This window comes from Salmo trutta, chromosome 2 (genome assembly GCF_901001165.1).
Source record: "Salmo trutta chromosome 2, fSalTru1.1, whole genome shotgun sequence".
Taxonomy (NCBI): Eukaryota; Metazoa; Chordata; class Actinopteri; order Salmoniformes; family Salmonidae; genus Salmo; species Salmo trutta.
Window position 1 is genome coordinate 60,450,511 of NC_042958.1, and position 20,891 is coordinate 60,471,401.

Here is a 20,891-nt window from a genome sequence, read left to right on the forward strand (position 1 = left end):
AAAACTGCCAATAGGGCAGTGGGGAATCCCAACTTCATCCACCATCGTTAAGACGTTTTTTGGACAAGATCCAACTCTGCATGATGGCAGGCCCTGTAGCCAGACTACGCCTCATAGTGAAACCAGTACAAAGCATATGGAGGGCTTTCCCAGCCAAATGCTCATGAAAGGACAACATTATTACTGGGCAACTTGCTGTTAGTTTCACTAGAGAAAACAATAGGACTATACCATGAAAAAAAATGAAGCACAAAGCTCTTGACCATTTTCAATACTAAACTGCCTGTCCTCTCTCTCCTGCAATGAACCTGCAAATATTCATAGAGTTTATATATAGGCCGTCTTTCATCAGCCCTATTCCCCCATGTATTCTCGACAGCAAAATGGAAAATGTGGACCAGCACTCATTCACCTAGGCTATGTGAGAAACCAATGTCACCAATGAGTTATTACTTCTATTGCATATGCCTACGCTACTGTTAATACCAAATGCTTTACATTTTATGCGTTCATTTATTTTCTCACAGTTTGAGAAGTGTGTTGATTTGAGTGTTGTCAGTCAATGTGTTAATTAGCCATTTGTTTAACCCTTTACGTCCCTCTCTCCTCCACAGCATGTTTTTGGGGGTGAAGACAATGTCGCACGGGACAGCCATGTCACGTTGCCACGACAGCAATGTCACCTGGCCCTCTCTGCAGTGACCCTGCACAGCAAAGGATGCTGGGAAATAGCAAACACTATTATCCCGGGGAGGACGACAAGTATGGGGAGGATGAGGAAGAGGAAGAGGAGCAGGGACGAGAGAACAGAAAGGGGGAGAGTAGAGAGAAGGAGAATGGAGGGATAGAAGGGCTCGAGGAGATGGAGATAAAGGGAGGCAGACAATCACGCGAAGGTAAATGGGAGGGAGGTAAACCCTCAGCCATTGTGGTTGGAAGACAGAGAGGAGACCGGACACTGAGGCCAGCCAATCCAAGAAATAGAGGCATCCCCTATACATCCAATCAGGCCCCCCAAAAGCAGCAACACCATCTCATTCCAGCCAATCAGCAGCAGTATCACCCGGCCCCGTCCACTCAGACCCAGAAGAGACGCGCTCACATGGAGCGCAGTATGACCACAGTGGCGCCCATAGAGGACACTCACCTGACCATGATGGTGTTCCGCATTGGAATCCCTGACATCAAACAGACAGTAGGTGCATGTTTCATGGTACTACTAAGTACAATTATGTCAAGCTGTTATTATATTCTTCTCACATTACTATCATTGGATACATACAGTGTAACAGCCAAGCCCAGGCCAGAGATCAATCCTGAGGGGAACCATACTACATTCAGAACAACCATCTCTCTCACATGGGTTATGAATCTATGAAGAACAGAGACTTGACTCAGGTTAGGCTACATGCAAGTGCTAAACACGGCTCACTTAATAATCCAAAGTAATTGACAGTGTTCTCACTTCTCAATAAAGTTATCAATGATTTGAAGCGATAGATGCTTTCTCAGTGCTGCATAGATAGGTGTGATTGTGGGTGAGAGTTGGCCAACCCCCTTGCTCCATACTGTAGCGGCATTTCAGGTGAGAATGGATACCCTTTGTTAACCCCTCCCCCGTTATGATTCTTCTCCGTACTCCAATTCCCAGAACATTCCCAACTGTTCTACATGTCAGCTGATCTGCCCTCAATATAACAGTAATTGCTAATTATCTAATAGAGTTTTAATGAGTTTGAGGAGGGCGTGAACACAAAAGAGGGCATTTGGTGTCTTGGTCTTAAAGCACTGTCACCCACGGGGCATCCTAGACTACCCACTACCCACCCCAACAAACAGCTTAAAGTACCTCGCACAGGAAATATAATTGTTCAAAATTAGATGGAGAGAATGAGGAAATGAAGTGGAGTGGAGGCTGAAAGAGAGAAAGAGAAGGAGAGAGGAGAGAGAAAGAGAAAGAGAGAGAGAGAGAGAAGCGCAAGATGTTAGAAAGGGAGACAAAAAGAGGTATGAATAGGTAAAAAGAGGGGGATCAAGGTCACAAACAACATACTTGGGCTGAGAATTCCCAGGAACCTCACGTTACGATATTATCACGATACTTTGGCGCCGATATGACATGTGTTGCGATTCGATACTGCGATTTTATTGCAATTCGATGTTCCAAACATATTGCTCACCATATGTCTGCTGCAGAGGGACAAGAGTGAGCCCATGAGAACATTTGTTTTGATCTGTCATGGAAATAAAGGTGCTGAAAACAAATTGGCTCCCCTCACTACTTAAAAAGAAGATGGAGAACAAGCTATGAACAGAAAATACTGGAGTTTTGGTGCAGGTACAGCCGACTAGCGCAAAAATATTATTGCGATATTGTGAACAATAATATTGTGATATATCATCAAAAATAATATCCCAATATGTAACTGTATCGATTTTGTCCCCCAACACTACAACATGCATCTCTGTACATTGATAAATCTCTCAGTAGTTAATGTCTGAACAATGCTATATTTAATGCAATGAGGATAGCTGCTGAGAGCATCCAAGAAGAACCCTGTCAGAAACAACAGAATGATAGGGTGGAAGTGTCACACTGATATATAAAGTGCATTCAGAAAGTATTCAGACCCCTTCACTTTTTTCACATTTTGTTACGTTACAGCCTAATTCTAAAATTGATTAAATCGTTTTTTCCCCTCTTCAATCAACACACAATACCCCCAAAACAGGTTTTTAGTAATGTTTGCAAATGTATAACATATTTGAAACTCAAATATCACATTTACATAAGTATTCAGACTTTTTACTCAGTACTATGTTGAAGCACCTTTGGCAGCGATTACAGCCTCGATTCTTCTTGGGTATGACGCTACAAGCTTGGCAGACCTGTATTTGGGGAGTTTCTCCCATTCTTCTCTGCAGATCCTCTCAATGTCTGTCAGGTTGGATGGGGAGCGTTGCTGCACAGCTATTTCCAGGTGTCTCCAGAGATGTACGATTGGGTTCAAGTCCGGGCTCTGGCTGAACCACTCAAGGACATTCAGAGACTTGTCCCGAAGCCATTCCTGCATTGTCTTGGCTGTGTGCTTAGGGTCATTGTCCTGTTGGAAGGTGAATCCTGAGCACCCTGGAACAGGTTTTCATCAAGGATCTCGTTGTGCTTTTCTCCGTTCATCTTTCCCTCGATCCTGAGTAGTCTCCCAGTCCCTGCCGCTGAAAAACATCCCCACAGCATGATTCTGCCACCACCATGCTTCACTGTAGGGATGGTGCCAGGTTCCCTCCAGATGTGACACTTGCCCTTCAGTCCAAAGAGTTCAGTATTGGTTTCATCAGACCAGAGAATCTTGTTTCTCATTGTCTGAGAGTCCTTTAGGTGCCTTTTGACAAACTACAAACGAGCTGTCACGGCTTTTACTGAGAAGTGGCTTCCGTCTGGCCACTCTACCATAAAGACCTGATTGGTGGGGTGCTGCAGAGATGGTTGTCCTTCTGGAAGGTTCTCCCATCTCCACAGAGGAACTCTGGAGCTCTGTCAGAGTGACCATCAGATTCTTGGTCACCCTGACCATGGCCCTTCTCCTCCGATTGCTCAGTTTAGCCGGGCGGCCAGCTCTAAGAAGAGTCTTGGTGGATCCAACCTTTTTTCATTTAAGAATGATGGAGGCCACTGTGTTCTTGGGGACCTTCAATACTGCAGAAATGTTTTGGTATCCTTCCCCTGATCTGTGCATCGACCGAATCCTGTCTCGGAGCTCTATGGACAATTCCTTCGACCGCATGGCTTGATTTTGCTCTGACATACACTGTCCACTGTGGGACCTTATATAGACCGGTGTGTGCCTTTCCAATTCATGTCCAATCAATTGAATTTACCACAGGTGGACTCCAATCAAAGTTGTAGAAACATATCAAGGATGATCAATGGAAACAGGATGCACCTGAGCTCAATTTCGAGTCTCATAGCAAAGGGTCTGAATACTTAAGTAAATAAGGTATTTCTGTTTTTTATTTTTAATACATTAGCAAAGTTTCAAAAAACCTGTTTTTGCTTTGTCAATATGGGGTATTGTGTGTAGATTGATGAGGAAAATAATTAATTTAATCTGTTTTAGAATAAGGCTTTAACGTAACAAAATTTGGAAAATGGGAAAGGGTCTGAATACTTTCTGAAGGCACTGTATTACAGTGCCTTCAGAAAGTATTCATACCCCTTGACTTATTCTACATTTTGTTGTGCTAAAGTCTGCATTTAAAAAGGATTAAATATACACTACCTGTCAAAAGTTTTAGAACACCTACTCATTCAAGGGGGTTTCTTTATTTTACTATTTTCTACATTGTAGAATAATAGTGAAGACATTAAAACTATGAAATAACACATATGGAATCATGTAGTAACCAAAAAAAGTGTTAAACAAATCCAAATATATTTTATATTTCAGATTCTTCAAAATAGCCACCTTTTGCCTTGATAACAGCGTTGCACAATCTTGGCATTCTCTCAACCAGCTTCACCTGGAATGCTTTTCCAACAGTCTTGAAGGAGTTCCCACATATGCTGAGCACTTGCTGGCTGCTTTTCCTTCACTCTGTGGTCCAACTCATCCCAAGCCATCTCAATTTGGTTGAGGTCGGGGGATTGTGGAGGCCAGGTCATCTGATGCAGCACTCCATCACTCTCCTTGGTAAAATAGCCCTTACACAGCCTGGAGTTGTGTTGGGTCATTGTCCTGTTGAAAAACAAATGAATTTCCCATTTAAGCCCAATCCAGATGGGATGGCGTATCACTGCAGAATGCTGTGGTAGCCATGCTGGTTAAGTGTGCCTTGAATTCTAAATAAATCACTGGCACTGTCACCAGCAAAGCACCCCCACACCATAAAACCTCCTCCTCCATGCTTTACGGTGGGAAATACACATGCGGAGATCATCCGTTCACCCACACCGCATCTCACAAGCACACAGCGGTTGGAACCAAACATCTCCAATTTTGTCTGCAGACCAAAGGACAAATTTCCACCGGTCTAATGTCCATTGCTCGTGTTTCTTGGCCTAACCAAGTCTGTTCTTCTTATTGGTGTCCTTTAGTAGTGGTTTCTTTGCACCAATTCGACCATGAATGCCGGATTCACACAGTTTCCTCTGAACAGTTGATGTTTAGATGTGTCTGTTACTTGAACTCTGTGAAGCACTTATTTGGGCTGCAATTTCTGAGGCTGGTAACTCTAATGAATTTATCCTCTGCAGCAGAGGTAACTCTGGGTCTTCCATTCCTTTGGCGTTCCTCATAAGTACCAGTTTCATCATAGCACTTGATGGTTTTTGCGACTGCACTTGAAGAAGCTTTCAAAGTTCTTGAAACGTTCCGTATTGACTGACCTTAATGTCTTAAAGTAATGATGGACTGTCGTTTCTCTTTGCTTATTTGTGCTGTTCTTGACATAATATGGACTTGGTCTTTTATCAATTAAAAAATATATATTTTTATTTCACCTTTATTAAACCAGGTATGCTAGTTGAGAACAAGTTCTCATTTGCAACTGCGACCTGGCTAAGATAAAGCATAGCAACTTCGACACATACAACAACACAGAGTTACACATGGAATAAACAAAACATACAGTCAATAATACAGTAGAACAAAAGAAAACAAAAAGTCTATATACAGTGAGGGCAAATGAGGTAAGTTAAGACAATAAATAGGCCATGGTAGCGAAGTGATTACACAATAGCAATTAAACACTGGAATGGTAGATGTGCAGAAGATGAATGTGCAAGTAGAGATACTAGGGTGCAAAGGAGCAAGATAAATAAATAAATACAGTATGGGGATGAGGTAGGTAGATAGATGGGCTGTTTACAGATGGGCTATGTACAGGTGCAGGGATCTGTGTGCTGCTTTGATAGCTGGTGCTTAAAGCTAGTGAGGGAGATATGAGTCTCCAGCTTCAGAGATTTTTGCAGTTCGTTCCAGTCATTGGCAGCAGAGAACTGGAAGGAAAGACGACCAAAGTAGGAATTGGCTTTGTGGGTGACCAGTGAAATATACCTGCTGGAGCACGTGCTACGACTGGGTGCTGCTATGGTGACCAGTGAGCTGAGATAAGGCGGGACTTGACCTAGCAGAGACTTGTAGATAACCTGTAGCCAGTGGGTTTGGTGACGAGTATGAAGTGACCTGCAACCAACGAGAGTGTACAGGTCGCAATGGTGGGTAGTGTATGGGGCTTTGGTGACAAAACAGATGGCACTGTGATAGACTGCATCCAGTTTGTTGAGTAGAGTGTTGGAGGCTATTTTATTGATGACATCACCGAAGACAAGGATCGGTAGGATAGTCAGTTTTACGAGGGTATGTTTGGCAGCATGAGTGAAGGATGCTTTGTTGCGATATAGGAAGCCTATTCTAGATTTAATTTTGGATTGGAGATGCTTAATGTGAGTCTGGAAGGAGAGTTTACAGTCTAACCAGACACCCAGGTATTTGTAGTTGTCCACGTATTCTAAGTCAGAGTCGTCCAGAGTAGTGATGCTGGACGGACGAGCAGGTGCGGGCAGTGATCGATTGAATAGCATGCATTTAGTTTTACTTGCGTTTAAGAGCAGTTGGAGTCCACGGAAGGAGTGTTGTATGGCATTGAAGCTCGTCCAAAGAAGGGCCAGAAGTATACAGAATGGTGTCGTCTGCGTAGAGGTGGATCAAGGAATCACCAGCAGCAAGAGCAACATCATTGATGTATACAGAGAAGAGAGTCGACCCGAGAATTGAACCCTGTGGCACACCCATAGAGACTGCCAGAGGTCCGGACAACAGGCCCTCCGATTTGACACACTGAACTCTATCAGAGAAGTAGTTGGTAAACCGGGCGAGGCAATCATTTGAGAAACCAAGGCTGTCGAGTCTGCCAATAAGAATGTGGTGATTGACAGAGTCGAAAGCCTTGGCCAGGTCGATGAATACGGCTGCACAGTAATGTCTCTTATCGATGGCGGTTATGATGACGTTTAGGACCTTGAGCGTGGCTGAGGTGCACCCGTGACCAGCTCTGAAACCAGATTGCATAGCGGAGAAGGTACGGTGGGATTCGAAATGGTCGGTAATCTGTTTGTTAACTTGGCTTTCGAAGACCTTAGAAAGACAGGGTAGGATAGATATAGGTCTGTAGCAGTTTGGGTCTAGAGTGTCACCCCCTTTGAAGAGGGGGATGACCGCAGCGGCGTTCCAATCTTTGGGAATCTCAGACGATACAAAAGAGAGGTTGAACAGGCTAGTAATAGGGGTTGCAACAATTTCGGCAGATAATTTTAGAAAGAGAGGATCCAGATTGTCTAGCCCGGCTGATTTGTATGGGTCCAGATTTTGCAGCTCTTTCAGAACATCAGCTATCTGGATTTGGGTGAAGGAGAAATGGTGGGGGCATTGGCGGATTGCTGGGGAGGGTGCCGGGCAGTTGACCGGGGTAGGGGTAGCCAGGTGGAAAGGATGGCCAGCCGTAGAGAAATGCTTATTGAAATTCTTAATTAGAGTGGATTTATCAGTGGTAACAGTGTTTCCTAGCATTGGGCAGCTGGGAGGACGTGCTCTTATTCTCCATGGACTTTACAGTGTCCCAGAACTTTTTTGAGTTAGTACTACAGGATGCAAATTTCTGTTTGAAAAAGCTAGCCTTAGCTTTTCTGACTGCCTGTGTATATTTTTTTCCTAACTTCCCTGAAAAGTTGCATATCACGGGGGCTATTCGATGCTAATGCAGAACGCCACAGGATGTTTTTGTGCTGGTCAAGGGCAGACAGGTCTGGAGTGAACCAAGGACTATATCTATTCCTAGTTCTAAATTTTTTGAGTGGGACATGCTTATTTAAGATGGTGAGGAAGGCACTTTTAAAGAATAGCCAGGCATCATCTACTGACGGGATGAGGTTAATGTCATTCCAGGATACCCCGGCCAGGTCGATTAGAAAGGCCTGCTCGCAGAAGTGTTTTAGGGAGCGTTTGACAGTGATGAGGGGTGGTCATTTGGTCGCAGACCCATTACGGATGCAGGCAATGAGGCAGTGATCGCTGAGATCTTGATTGAAAACAGCAGAGGTGTATTTGGAGGGCGAGTTAGTTAGGGTGACATCTATGAGGGTGCCCGTGTTTACAGATTTGGGGTTGTACCTGGTAGGCTCATTGATAATTTGTGTGAGATTGAGGGCATCAAGCTTAGATTGTAGGATGGCCGGGGTGTTAAGCATGTCCCGAGCTCAGAAGATAGATGGGGGCAATCAATTCACATATGGTATTGAGGGCACAGCTGGGTGCAGAAGGAGGTATATACAGTGGGGGGAAAAAGTATTTGATCCCCTGCTGATTTTGTACGTTTGCCCACTTACAAAGAAATGATCAGTCTATAATTTTAATGGTAGGTTTATTTGAACAGTGAGAGACAGAATAACAACAAAAAAATCCAGAAAAACGCATGTCAAAAATTTTATAAAATGATTTGCATTTTAATGAGGGAAATAAGTACTAGCAGCTAGTAGGCCAGTGACGACGACCGCCGAGCGCCACCCGAACAAGGAGAGGAACCGCCCTCGGCAGCAGTCGTGACACTATAACACACCTCGTTTATTCTCCTCAGGACTTTGAAGGGCCCTACACGCTGCGGACCCAGCTTCCGGCAGGGCAAGCGGAGGGGCAGGTTTCGGGTCGAGAGCCAGACCCTGTCTCCCGGTGCGAATATGGGAGCCTCACTGCGGTGGAGGTCAGCGCTCCTCTTTTGCCTTTCTCCTGCTTGTTTAAGGGATTCCTCCACAGCTCTCCAGGTGTCCTTGGAGCGCTGTACCCAATCCTCCACCGCAGGAGCCTCGGTCTGACTCTGATGCCATGGTGCCAGGACCGGCTGGTAGCCTAACACACACTGGAAAGGCGACATGTTAGTGGATGAGTGGCGGAGTGAATTTTGCGACACCTCAGCCCAGGGTAAATACCTTGACCACTCACCTGGCCGGTCCTGGCAGTACGACCGCAGAAACCTACCCACCTCCTGGTTCACTCTCTCCACCTGCCCATTGCTCTCGGGGTGATAATCGGAGGTCAAGCTAACCGAGACCCCCAGACGCTCCAATAACGCCCTCCATACATGGGACGTGACCTGGGGACCCCGATCAGAGACGATGTCCTCTGGCACCCCGTAATGCCGGAAGACATGGGTGAATAGAGCCTCCGCAGTCTGTAGGGCCGTAGGGAGACCGGGCAACGGGAGGAGACGGCAGGACTTAGAAAACCGATCCACAACTACCAGAACCGTGGTATTCCCCTGAGACGGGGGAAGATCGGTAAGAAAGTCCACCGACAGGTGAGACCACGGCCGTTGTGGAACGGGGAGGGGTTGTAACTTCCCTCTAGGAAGGTGCCTAGGAGCCTTGCTCTGGGCGCATACCGAACAGGAAGAGACATAAAACTTCACGTCCTTAGCTAAGGTGGGCCACCAGTACTTCCCCCTAAGGCCTTGCACTGTCCTCGCCACCCCAGGATGACCCGACAAAGGTAGCGTATGAGCGCATCGAATCAATCGATCACGAACACCAAGCGGAACGTATTTACGACCGGTAGGACAATTTGAAGGCGCAGGCTCCATTTGCAACGCCCACTCAATGTCCCCGTCCACCTCCCATACTACTGGTGCTACCAGCTTAGAGGCTGGAAGGATGGGAGTAGGATCGATGGGCCTATCCTCAGTGTCATAGAGGCGGGACAGCGCGTCAGCCTTAGTGTTCATAGAGCCTGGTCTATATGACATCCTGAACTGAATTCGGGTGAAAAACATGGCCCACCTTGCCTGACGCGGATTCAGTCTCCGGGCTGCCCGGATATACTCCAGGTTCCGGTTGTCAGTCCAGATGAGAAAAGGGTGTCTAGCCCCCTCAAGCCAATGTCTCCACACAGTCAGAGCCTTAACCACAGCTAACAACTCATGGTCCCCCACATCATAGTTACGCTCCGCCGGACTGAGCTTCTTAGAAAAGAAAGCGCAGGGGTGGAGTTTTGGTGGCGCACCCGAGCGCTGTGATAGAACGGCACCCACCCCAGCCTCGGATGCATCCACTTCCACTATGAACGGCAAAGAGGGGTCCGGGTGCGCCAACACGGGCGCATCAGTGAACAGCGCCTTCAACTGGTTGAAGGCTCTGTCCGCTTCAGCTGACCACCGCAAACGCACCGGTCCCCCCTACAAAAGTGAGGTAACGGGAGCCGCAACTTGGCCAAAACCCCGGATAAACCTCCGGTAGTAATTGGCAAAACCAAAAAACCGCTGCACCTCCTTCACCGTGGTGGGAGTCGGCCAATTACGCACGGCATTAACACGATCGCACTCCATGACCATCCCTGAGGTGGAAACCCAGGAAGGAAACGGCTTTTTTGAAGAACTCACATTTCTCAGCCTTGACGTATAGATCATGCTTCAGCAGTCTACCAAGCACTTTGCGCACTAGAGACACATGCTCGGTGCGTATGGAGGAGTAAATAAGGATATCATCGATATACACAATCACTCCCTGCCTCTGCAGGTCCCTAAGAATCTCATCCACAAAAGATTGAAAGACGGCTGGAGCATTCTTCAACCCATATGGCATGACGAGGTACTCATAGTGGCCCGATGTGGTACTAAATGCGTTTTTTCACTCGTCTCCCTTCCGAATACGCACCAGATTATCAGCGCTCCTGAGATCCAGTTTCGTGAAAAAATGGCGCTCCCGTTAAATGATTCCACTGCGGTAGCAATGAGAGGTAGCGGGTAACTGAACCCCACTGTGATAGAATTGAGACCTCTATAATCAATGCACGGACGCAAACCTCCCCCCTTTTTTTCACAAAAAAGAAACTCGAGGAGACAGGTGAAATGGAGGGCTGAATGTACCCTTGCCCCAGAGCTTCCGTGACATATGTCTCCATAGCCAACGTCTCCTCCTGGGACAATGGGTTCACGTGATTCTTAGGAAGCGCAGCGTTATCCTGGAGGTCTATTGCACAATCCCCCGGTCGATGAGGTGGTAATTTAGCCGCCTTCTTTTTACAGAAGGCGAGAGCCAAATCGGCATACTCAGGGGGAATGCGCACAGTGGAAACCTGGTCTGAACTCTCCACCAACGTGGCACCAATGGAAACACCTAGACATCTACCTGAACACTCCTCTGACCATCCCTGGAGAATCCCCTGTTTCCACAAAATCTTAGGATTGTGACTAGCTAACCAGGGCACCCCCAGCACCACTGGAAACGCAGGTGAGTCGATAATAAAGAAACTAATTTGTTCCTTATGATTCCCCTGCGTTACCATGTCCAGTGGCACAGTGGTCTCCCTGATCAGCCCTGACCCTAATGGTCGGCTATCTAAGGAGTGCACGGGGAAAGGGAAATCTAACGGTACCAGCGGAATTCCCAACTTAAGGGCTAGTCCGCTATCCATAAAGTTCCCAGCTGCGCCTGAATCAACTAGCGCCTTATGCTGGGAAAAGGGAGCAAAATCAAGGAAAAAAATTAAGACAAACACGTGACCAACAGAGGATTCTGGGTGAGTGTGGTGCTGACTCACCTGGGATGAACGAGGAGTGTTCTGCCTGCCCTCTCGACTCCCAGAGGGACCCCCCCAGCACCGTCGGCCGTGTGTCCTCGTCAACCACAATTGGTGCAGGAGGGGCGCCCTCCTCCGGTTCCCCTTGACGCAGTTCCCCCGAGCTCCATAGGAATGGGTGCAGGCAGGCTAGGAGCTGGAACTGACAGGACCCTCTCTGAACGCTCGCGGGCAGCCAGCAGATTGTCCAGTCGTATAGACATGTCGATCAGTTCATCTAGGGAGAGTGTAGAGTCCCGACACGCTAGCTCCCTGCGGACGTCCTCCCTGAGGCTACACCGGTAGTGATCTATTAGGGCCCTGTCGTTCCACCCAGCTCCAGCCGCCAAAGTCCGGAATTCTAGGGCAAAATCTTGCGCGCTCCTCATCTCCTGCCTAAGGTGAAACAGTCATTCACCCACCACTCTTCCTTCCGGGGGATGATCGAAGATGGCCCTGAAACGGCGGGTGAACTCAGGGTAGTTGTTTCGTGCGGAATCGGGTCCATTCCACACAGCGTTGGCCCACTCCAATGCTCGGCCCGTCAAGCAGGAGATGAGGAGGCTCACGCTCTCCTCCCCCGAGGGAGTCGGCCTCATGGTCGACAGGTATAATTCAAGTTGTAATAGGAATCCCTGGCACCTTGCCGCTGCTCCATCATACTCCCTCGGAGGCATAAGACGTAGTGCCCCAGATCCAGACGGGGAAGGGAGTGGAGGAGGTGAGCTCGTCGGGTGAACCGGAGGTGAAGGGAGGAGACCACTCCTCTCCCATCGATCCATTCTCTCCATCATCTGGTCCATGGCTGACCCAATCCGATGGAGAACGGTGGTGTGATGGAGGACCCGTTCCTCCATCGATGGTAGAGGGGTGGTGGCTGCTTCTGCTGACTCCATTTCTATGGTGCGGGCTTTCGTGCACTTTGGGCTTCGTGGGTGTGGAGTCAGGCGCAGGAAGCAGGAAAATGTTTGGTACAATATGTAATTTAATAAGTACTGAAAACCGAGGAAATATGTCCAAACACAACAGGGCGAAACAATAACCCCGAAGTCCAAAATACATGTACCACAAAACATACAAAGTGACGACACGTAACAAGCCCGCATACAGAAAAGGTGGAGAGGCGGGCTTAAATAATAAAACGAATTACTAATGGGAAACAGGTGTAACTCATAAAGACATAACTAACAGAAAAACGAAAAAGGGATCGATGGCAGCTAGTAGGCCGGTGACGACAACCGCCGAGCGCCACCCGAACAAGGAGAGGAACCGCCCTCGGCAGTAGTCGTGACAAGTATTCCTCATGAAGCTGGTTGAGAGCATGCCAAGAGTGTGCAAAGCTGTCATCAAGGCAAAGGGTGGCTATTTTGAAGAATCTGAAATATAACATATATGTTGATTTGTTTAACACTTGTTTGGTTACTACATGATTCCATATGTGTTATTTCATAGTTTTGATGTCTCTACTATTATTGTACAATGTAGAAAATAGTAAAAATAAAGAAAACCCCTTGAGTAGGGTGTGTCCAAACTTTTGACTGGTAGTCTATATCTACTACATTAGATACAGGACAGACACTTCAAAACCTTATTCCTTATGATGTATTGTTGGACTGTCTTGTTATGCCATTAATGAATGTGTTATTCAATGCATCCCCTCCCCACCCTCCACCCCTTCCCCCTGTCCCCGTCCCCGTCCCCCTTTAAGAGGGTACACACTGTCATTGCACACGGAGTGAGTGCATGCAATTTATTATGTGACTTGTTAAGCATATTTTTACTCCTGAAATGATGTAGGCTTGCCATAACAGTGGGCTTGAATACTTATTGACAATTTAGCTTTTCGTTTTGAATTAATTCGTAAACATTTTGAATAACAGTAATTCCACTTTGACATTATGTGGTATTGTGTGTAAGCCAGTGACAAAACATCTCAATTTGATCCATTTGAAATCCAGGCTGTAACACAACAACATTTGGAAAAAGTCAAGGGGTGTGAGTACTTTCTGAAGTTCCGCTCTCTCCCAGGAATCACACACAAACACACACACCATACGTCTTGCATACACACGTCTCTCTCACACACAGACGCACAGACACACACACACACACACACACACACACACACACACACACACACACACACACACACACACACACACACACACACACACACACATACACACTCAGGTATTTCCTCCAAGGGACGGCATTGCTATGGCAACGGGTACATTGCTCCTCTAATGATCTCGCCATGTGTTGTTGGCTACAGTATCAAACGGATAGACAGAGGGGGAGAAAACTATTGAAAATGTTGTCCCCCTAAAAATAAAACAATAATATGGAAATATACTCCATAAACATCAGCATAAAATTATATTAATGCAAAGTTACCAGATGCATATAAAAACATCAAAGGCATTGTCCATTGTGACCAGAAAGCCTCTAGTGTATCAAACACAGACATACGTGGGGGGAAAGCGCTTTATCCTCCAAAGAAGTCTATGAAGAAAATCTCTGTCTTCCATTGATTGCAATGCAGGTCTAAGGTTATGGCTAAGGCAGATAACTGGTTTAGTTCACAGAGTGAGTGTTGTACTCTGGGTCCTTGTAATTATTGAGTCTCATTGTGTGTCTTGAGTCTTGTTAGATAGTTAATAGACATGGCAACTGATTAATAATTTACACACATTTCATTTGTATTCAAATGAGTCAGAATGGGGATAGCCGAATCAGTAGCTTTGCAGCGAATGAGCACAGTTGACGCTCAATAGTTAGTATGCTAGATTAGTTAGATTATTTGTTTATTTCAAGTAGAGTAAACATGATTATTGTCAGTTTTCAATGAGACCAGTAAAAGGCCAATGATAGAAAGGTGAAACTAATTTCCATAAAGTACTTTCTATGTCTACTTTTAAAACAAACTCTTGTCAATCACGAGCCGATAATACAGCCTTGTCGCTAAAATGTCACCATGTTATAAATAATTAACTGCCATGATGCTTTAGATTTGGATCACAAATTGTATGTCAAGCTAATTATACACCTTCCAGTCAAATCAAATGGCATTTAAAATGTAGAACTCACCTTTGCCCCAATCCTTGCTTCCACCCAACACTCACACACGCATGCACGCACACACACACACACCACCTTGAAAATAATACACTCATGATTTTCATACCTATTAACTGTCCACTGTGCTTTCTCGTCTCTCATCTCCTCCCTCTGTCAGAGGTGTCTGCAGTTTGACCCTGACTTCACGGTGTGGAGTGCCAAGCAGCAGGTCGTCTGTTCGCTGAGCGAGCCACTGTGGGACATCTACAACTATGGCCTCTTCCAACCCGCCGGAGAGGGACGAGATGCCATGTTCCTGGAGGAGGAGCGCTGCCTCCGAGACTACCCACAGTCCTTTGAGAAAGGGGTGCCTTACCTGGAGGTATTTTGATGGGAGACACTGGATGTTAGAGAGTGATGCAATAATAATACACTACCGTTCAAAAGTTTGGGGTCACTTAGAAATGTCCTTGTTTTTTAAAGAAAAGCTACTTTTTTTGTCCATTAAATAACATCAAATTGATCTGAAATACAGTGTAGACATTGTTAATGTTGTAAATGACTCTTGTAGCTGGAAATGGCTGATTTTTTTAATGGAATATCTACATAGGCTTACAGAGGCCCATTATCAGCAACCATCACTCCTGTGTTCCAATGCCACGTTGTGTTAGCTAATCCAAGTTTATCATTTTAAAAGGCTAATTTATCATTAGAAAACCCTTTCGCAATTGTTAGCACAGTTGAAAACTGTTGTTCTGAATGAAATAAGCAATAAAACTGACCTTCTTTAGACTAATTGAGTATCTGGAGCATCAGCATGTATGGGTTCGATTACAGGCTCAAAATGGCCAGAAACAAAGTACTTTCTTCTGAAACTCGTCAGTCTATTCTTGTTCTGAGAAATGAAGGCTATTCCATGCGAGAAATTGCCAAGAAACTGAAGATTTCGTACAACGCTGTGTACTACTCCCTTCACAGAACAGCGCAAACAGGCTCTAACCAGAATAGAAAGAGGAGTGGGAGGCCCCGGTGCACAACTGAGCAAGAGGACAAGTACATTAGAGTGTCTAGTTTGAGAAACAGACGCCTCACAAGTCCTTAACTGGCAGCTTCACTAAATAGTACCCGCAAACACCAGTCTCAACGACCAAAAAAAAAGCCATATCTCAGACTGGCCAATAAAAATAAAAGATTAAGATGGGCAAAAGAACACAGACACTGGACAGGAGAACTCTGCCTAGAAGGCCAGCATCTCGGTGTCGCCTCTTCACTGTTGACGTTGAGACTGGTGTTTTGCAGGTACTATGTGTGCTAACTGTGCTAGCAGCTGGCTAAAATAATTGCAAAAGGTTTTCTAATGATCAATTAGCCTTTCAAAATAATAAACTTGGATTAGCTAACACAACGTGCCATTGGAACACTGGAGTGATGGTTGCTGATAATGGGCCTCTGTACGCCTATGTACAGTTGAAGTCGGAAGTTTACATACACTTAGGTTGGAGTCATTAAAACTCATTTTTCAACCACTCCACAAATGTCTTGTTAACAAACTATAGTTTTGGCAAGTCGGTTAGGACATCTACTTTGTGCATGACACAAGTAATTTTTCCAACAATTGTTTACAGACAGATTACAAACCTGACTCAGTTATACCAGCTCTGTCAGGAAGAATGTGCCAAAATTCACCCAACTTATTGTGGGAAGCTTGTGGAAGGCTACTCAAAACATTTGACCCAAGTTAAACAATTTAAAGGCAATGCTACCCAATACTAATTGAGTGTATGTAAACTTCTGACCCACTGGGAATGTGGTGAAAGAAATAAAAGTTGAAATAAATCATTCTCTCCTATTATTCTGACATTTCACATTCTTAAAATAAAGTGGTGATCCTAACTGACCTAAGACAGGGAATTTTTACTAGGATTAAATGTCAGGAATTGTGAAAAACTGAGTTTAAATGTACTTCGCTAAGGTGTATGTAAACTTCTGGCTTCAACTGTAGATATTCCATTAAAAATCAGCCGTTTCCAGCTACAATAGTCATTTACAACATTAACAATGTCTTCACTGTATTTCTGATTAATTTTATGTTATTTTAATGGACATTTTTTTTATTTTCTTTCAAAAACAAGGACATTTCTAAGTGACCCCAAACTTTTGAACGGTAGTGTATTTGTATGCTATTTAGCTTGAGATTTTTCAGGGAGTGCATTTAAAAACTCACTAAGACTAACGGGCTGCCCCCAAGTCAGATTTTCATTGCATTTTCTTTAACTGACTTGATATGCATTGATTTGACCTCAACCTTAAACACAACCAGCTTGTAGGTCAAAACAGATTTGGATAGATGTATTTATATACATTTGTTTTTTAGTGGGTTTGCAGTGCTTCGATTTTTCACTGCGGAGCTCCACTTATTGTGAAAGCAATACACAGTACAGTGATACCCATGCACTGATATTATGATGCCCTCTGGTGGTGTGTCTGTTGCGGGTGTTTATGACCTGGGTGAGGTTCCAAATATGTAAGAGGTCAGGGCTAGAGTTGGTTCCAGAAGGACTACAGTGTTTAGATTAGGCAAGGTTGAAGCCAGGGGTATGAAAATAACGTGTTTTCATCCTTCAGATGGTTTTAAAGATTTGATTCTACTTAAAATATTTTCTGTTCCACAGTTTAGGTACAAGACCAGGGTATACAAACAAACAAACCTGGATGAAAAACTACTTACTAAACTGCACACCAAGGTACTTCCTATGTCCCTTTTTTTAGGTGAAACATATTTGTACAGCTATGGAAATGAAAGTTTATGGCAGACCAATATTTTTAATGTCCAGTCAACATCTTCCATTGCAGGCGAGTCTGAAAAAGTTCATGGATTACATTGTGAGTGGATCATTAGATAAGATATCAAAGGTCCTGGACAAAGGTCTCGACCCAAACTACCATGACCCTGACAATGGAGGTGAGTTGAAAACTAGCTTGATAGGGTTACTACTGCATGACTCTGACACTGTTTTCAGTCAAATGTCAAATGATCATTACCGATATTAACAACCCCCTTAATCTCAAACTCTTTCCCTGCTCCTCCCTCTCTTCTTGATCCTCCATTTCCCCCTCCCTCCTTTCTCTCGCTCCCTCCTCTTCAGAGTCTCCCCTGTCTGTGGCGGTGCAATCTGGTATGACAGTGGAGGGGATCAGGGCGCTCGTTCAAGGTGGGGCCCATGTCGACTTCAGAACCAGAGATGGACTGACAGCTGTACACAAGGCTGTCAGGGCACACAATCATGTTGCGCTGCTGGTAACTAGGACTACACACACACACACACACACACACACACACACACACACACACACACACACACACACACACACACACATCATGGGTTTAATAAGCATATATTTTCTCCATCCTTGCAAGGCTCTACTGTCCATGGGAGCGTCTCCTGATTACAAAGACAGATGTTGCCTGACCCCGCTGTACCATTCAGTGCTGATAGGTGGTGACACCTCCTGCTGCGAGACCCTACTCTACTACAGGGCCAGACTGGGAGTGAGAGATGAAAACGGCTGGGAGGAATCTCACCAGGTATCCGTCTGGCTGTCTAAAGCAGATCAATTTCCCTAAAAAATAAAAAAAGAATCGTCTCCATCCGTATGATTGTCACAAACAATGTCTCAGACAGCACTGGCCCTATTTTGACAAAAATTGTCTGAGGGATGTGTCTTGCCATAGAGATATGATATCTACAAAATTACACTGACTGGACCAAGGCGGTAGCTATAGTAATGAACTGAAATTTGTTAGTCACACACAATAACTGGATCATTTGTGGAAGGTGACATGTATACTGTTGTTTTTTTGTCTATTCATATTTTTGTCTTCTGTGTATTATCATACGTACATTAGGTTTTACTTTACTTTCAGTCTCCTGTCCTGTCCATGTCTTAAACATTTCATCCCTCTTTCTCTACTCTCCTTTCTCCTCCATTGAGAAACACTCTCACTCATCTCTTTCCATTCATTCCCTTTCCTCCGCTCTTCCTTTCTCTCCACAGCTCAGGGATGAAGAGGAATTTGGAATGCAAGAAATACACAAGGTACTCATCATGTAATCCATTAATACTTCGATTTAAGTCATGAAGTTGGGGGAAGAGTAACACTTAGTGTCATGACCTTACATGACCTTCCATGGTCTCAAAGTGGTTAAGAAAGAAAGAAAGAAAGAAAGAAAGATAGAAAGAAAGATAGAAAGATAGAAAGAAAGAAAGAAAGAAAGAAAGAAAGAAAGAAAGATAGAAAGAAAGAAAGAAAGAAAGAAAGAAAGATAGAAAGAAAGAAAGAAAGATAGAAAGAAAGATAGAAAGATAGAAAGAAAGAAAGAAAGAAAGAAAGAAAGAAAGAAAGAAAGAAAGAAAGAAAGAAAGAAAGAAAGAAAGAAAGAAAGAAAGAAAGAAAGAGGAGATTTGGTCATTTCTTCCTGAAACAGTGATCCTTCCCAAGTGCCAAATCCGTACATTCATTTAATGTAACTGTTGAGTCCAATGCGAATAGACATTAGATACCATCTCGTGCTGACATCTTCTATCTCTGCATCATTTCCTCAATTTTTCTGTGCTGTGCTGTTCACCAGTGTGGTGTCATGCTATTTTACTTTTCTCCACATTAGCTTGTGTAGTGTCCTGTGGTACTTCTTTAATTTGGTTTCTTGTGTTATTTCAAGTGCAAAAAAGAAAGAGAAAACCTTTAAGCAGAAGGGGAAGTCAAAGCTTATTTATATAATTTTATTTTGCAATGGTTCAGGTATTCATCAACTCTATATCTTTCTATTCTGTTTATCTTTCATGTTGTCACAAATGTTGCTACATACAGTATATTTCATTTGTTTGAAATTGATTGTGACGTGATGATCCTTCTACAACCCCTGAGATTTTCTGTTGCTAATAATTGTCATATTTAGATATTTAGATTTATACTTTCTTTACACACCCTCCCCCAAGGCCTGCCAGAATGGTTTTGCCCAGCACCTGGAGCACCTTCTGTTCTATGGGGCAGATACCACTTCTCAGAATGCCTCAGGGAACACTGCACTTCACATTTGTGCCCTGTATAATAAGGTAAGTATAATTTAAAATACGCAATAAAGAGTTTGTGTGTGTGTCCATTCAAAGTTGAACTTAAAGAAACTGGTATGTGAGTTCCAAAACTACTGTATGATACTTTAGTCCTGAATCAAGTTAAGGTCCAATGCAGCCATTTTCACCCGAAATTCAAATCATTTCTGGATAACAATGAAGTACCTTTACAATTAAAATGGTAAAAAAATAAACAAATCGTTTCTTAGCAAAGAGCAATTTCTCAAGCAAGTATGTTGCTCGAACTGTCTGGGAGTGGTTTGAGTGGAGGGGAAAACATTACATTTGCTGTTATTGGCAGAGAGGCTTGTAAATCTCTTTCTTATTGGTCTATTAACTAATTTACCTAAACTCCCTCCCACCAAAAACAGGCTGAAATTTAAGGCCTTTAAAAACATCTCTTAAACTAAAAGGGCATTATCATCACTTTCACAATTTCACAGAATTATTCCAACCTCAAAGTGTGGAAATAGAAATAAAACACAGGAAATTACATTTTTGACTGCACTGGGCCTTAAAACAGTGACTTTCTTTCTGGCCTATCAGGAAAGCTGTGTTCGTGTTCTGCTCTACAGAGGTGCCAATAAGGAAATGAAGAACAAGCATGGACAAACCCCCTTTCAGGTATCAATAACAACGTCATGGTTTCAGGGTTGTTATAGGTACTAGACGGTACTAGACGACCAGTTTTGATATCCTTTAGCCGTACCCTCATCCTACGCCTCCTCTGTGCCACGGTGATGTAGAGGTTAACCCAGGCCCTGTGTGTCCCCAGGCGCTCTCATTTGTTGACTTCTGTAAGCGTAAAAGCCTTGGTTTCATGCATGTTAACATCAGAAGCCTCCTCCCTAAGTTTGTTTTACTCACTGCTTTAGCACACTCCGCCAACCCTTATGTCCTTTCCGTGTCTGAATCCTGGTTTAGGAAGGCCACCAAAAATTCGGAGATTTCCACCCCCAACTACAACATTTTCCGTCAAGATAGAACTGCCAAAGGGGGAGGAGTTGCAATCTACTGCAGAGATAGCCTGCAAAGTTCTGTCATACCTTTCAGGTCTATGCCCAAACATTTCGAGCTTCTAATTTTAAAAATTAATCT

At 44.4% G+C, this 20,891-nt stretch overlaps 1 protein-coding gene across 1 annotated transcript in view; it reads left to right on the plus strand.

Moving 5' to 3' along the window:
• The window catches only part of LOC115163289 (SH3 and multiple ankyrin repeat domains protein 1), a 64,311-nt gene that overhangs the window by 19,188 nt on the left and 24,232 nt on the right, over positions 1-20,891 (plus strand). The window contains exons 2-11 of the mRNA XM_029715051.1: positions 615-1,195; positions 14,839-15,042; positions 17,333-17,404; positions 17,514-17,622; positions 17,807-17,958; positions 18,079-18,246; positions 18,717-18,758; positions 19,659-19,775; positions 20,008-20,024; positions 20,207-20,417. Of these exons, the coding sequence (XP_029570911.1) occupies positions 677-1,195; positions 14,839-15,042; positions 17,333-17,404; positions 17,514-17,622; positions 17,807-17,958; positions 18,079-18,246; positions 18,717-18,758; positions 19,659-19,775; positions 20,008-20,024; positions 20,207-20,417 (1,611 nt within the window). The 5' untranslated portion in view covers positions 615-676. The remainder of the gene's footprint in view (positions 1-614; positions 1,196-14,838; positions 15,043-17,332; positions 17,405-17,513; positions 17,623-17,806; positions 17,959-18,078; positions 18,247-18,716; positions 18,759-19,658; positions 19,776-20,007; positions 20,025-20,206; positions 20,418-20,891) is intronic.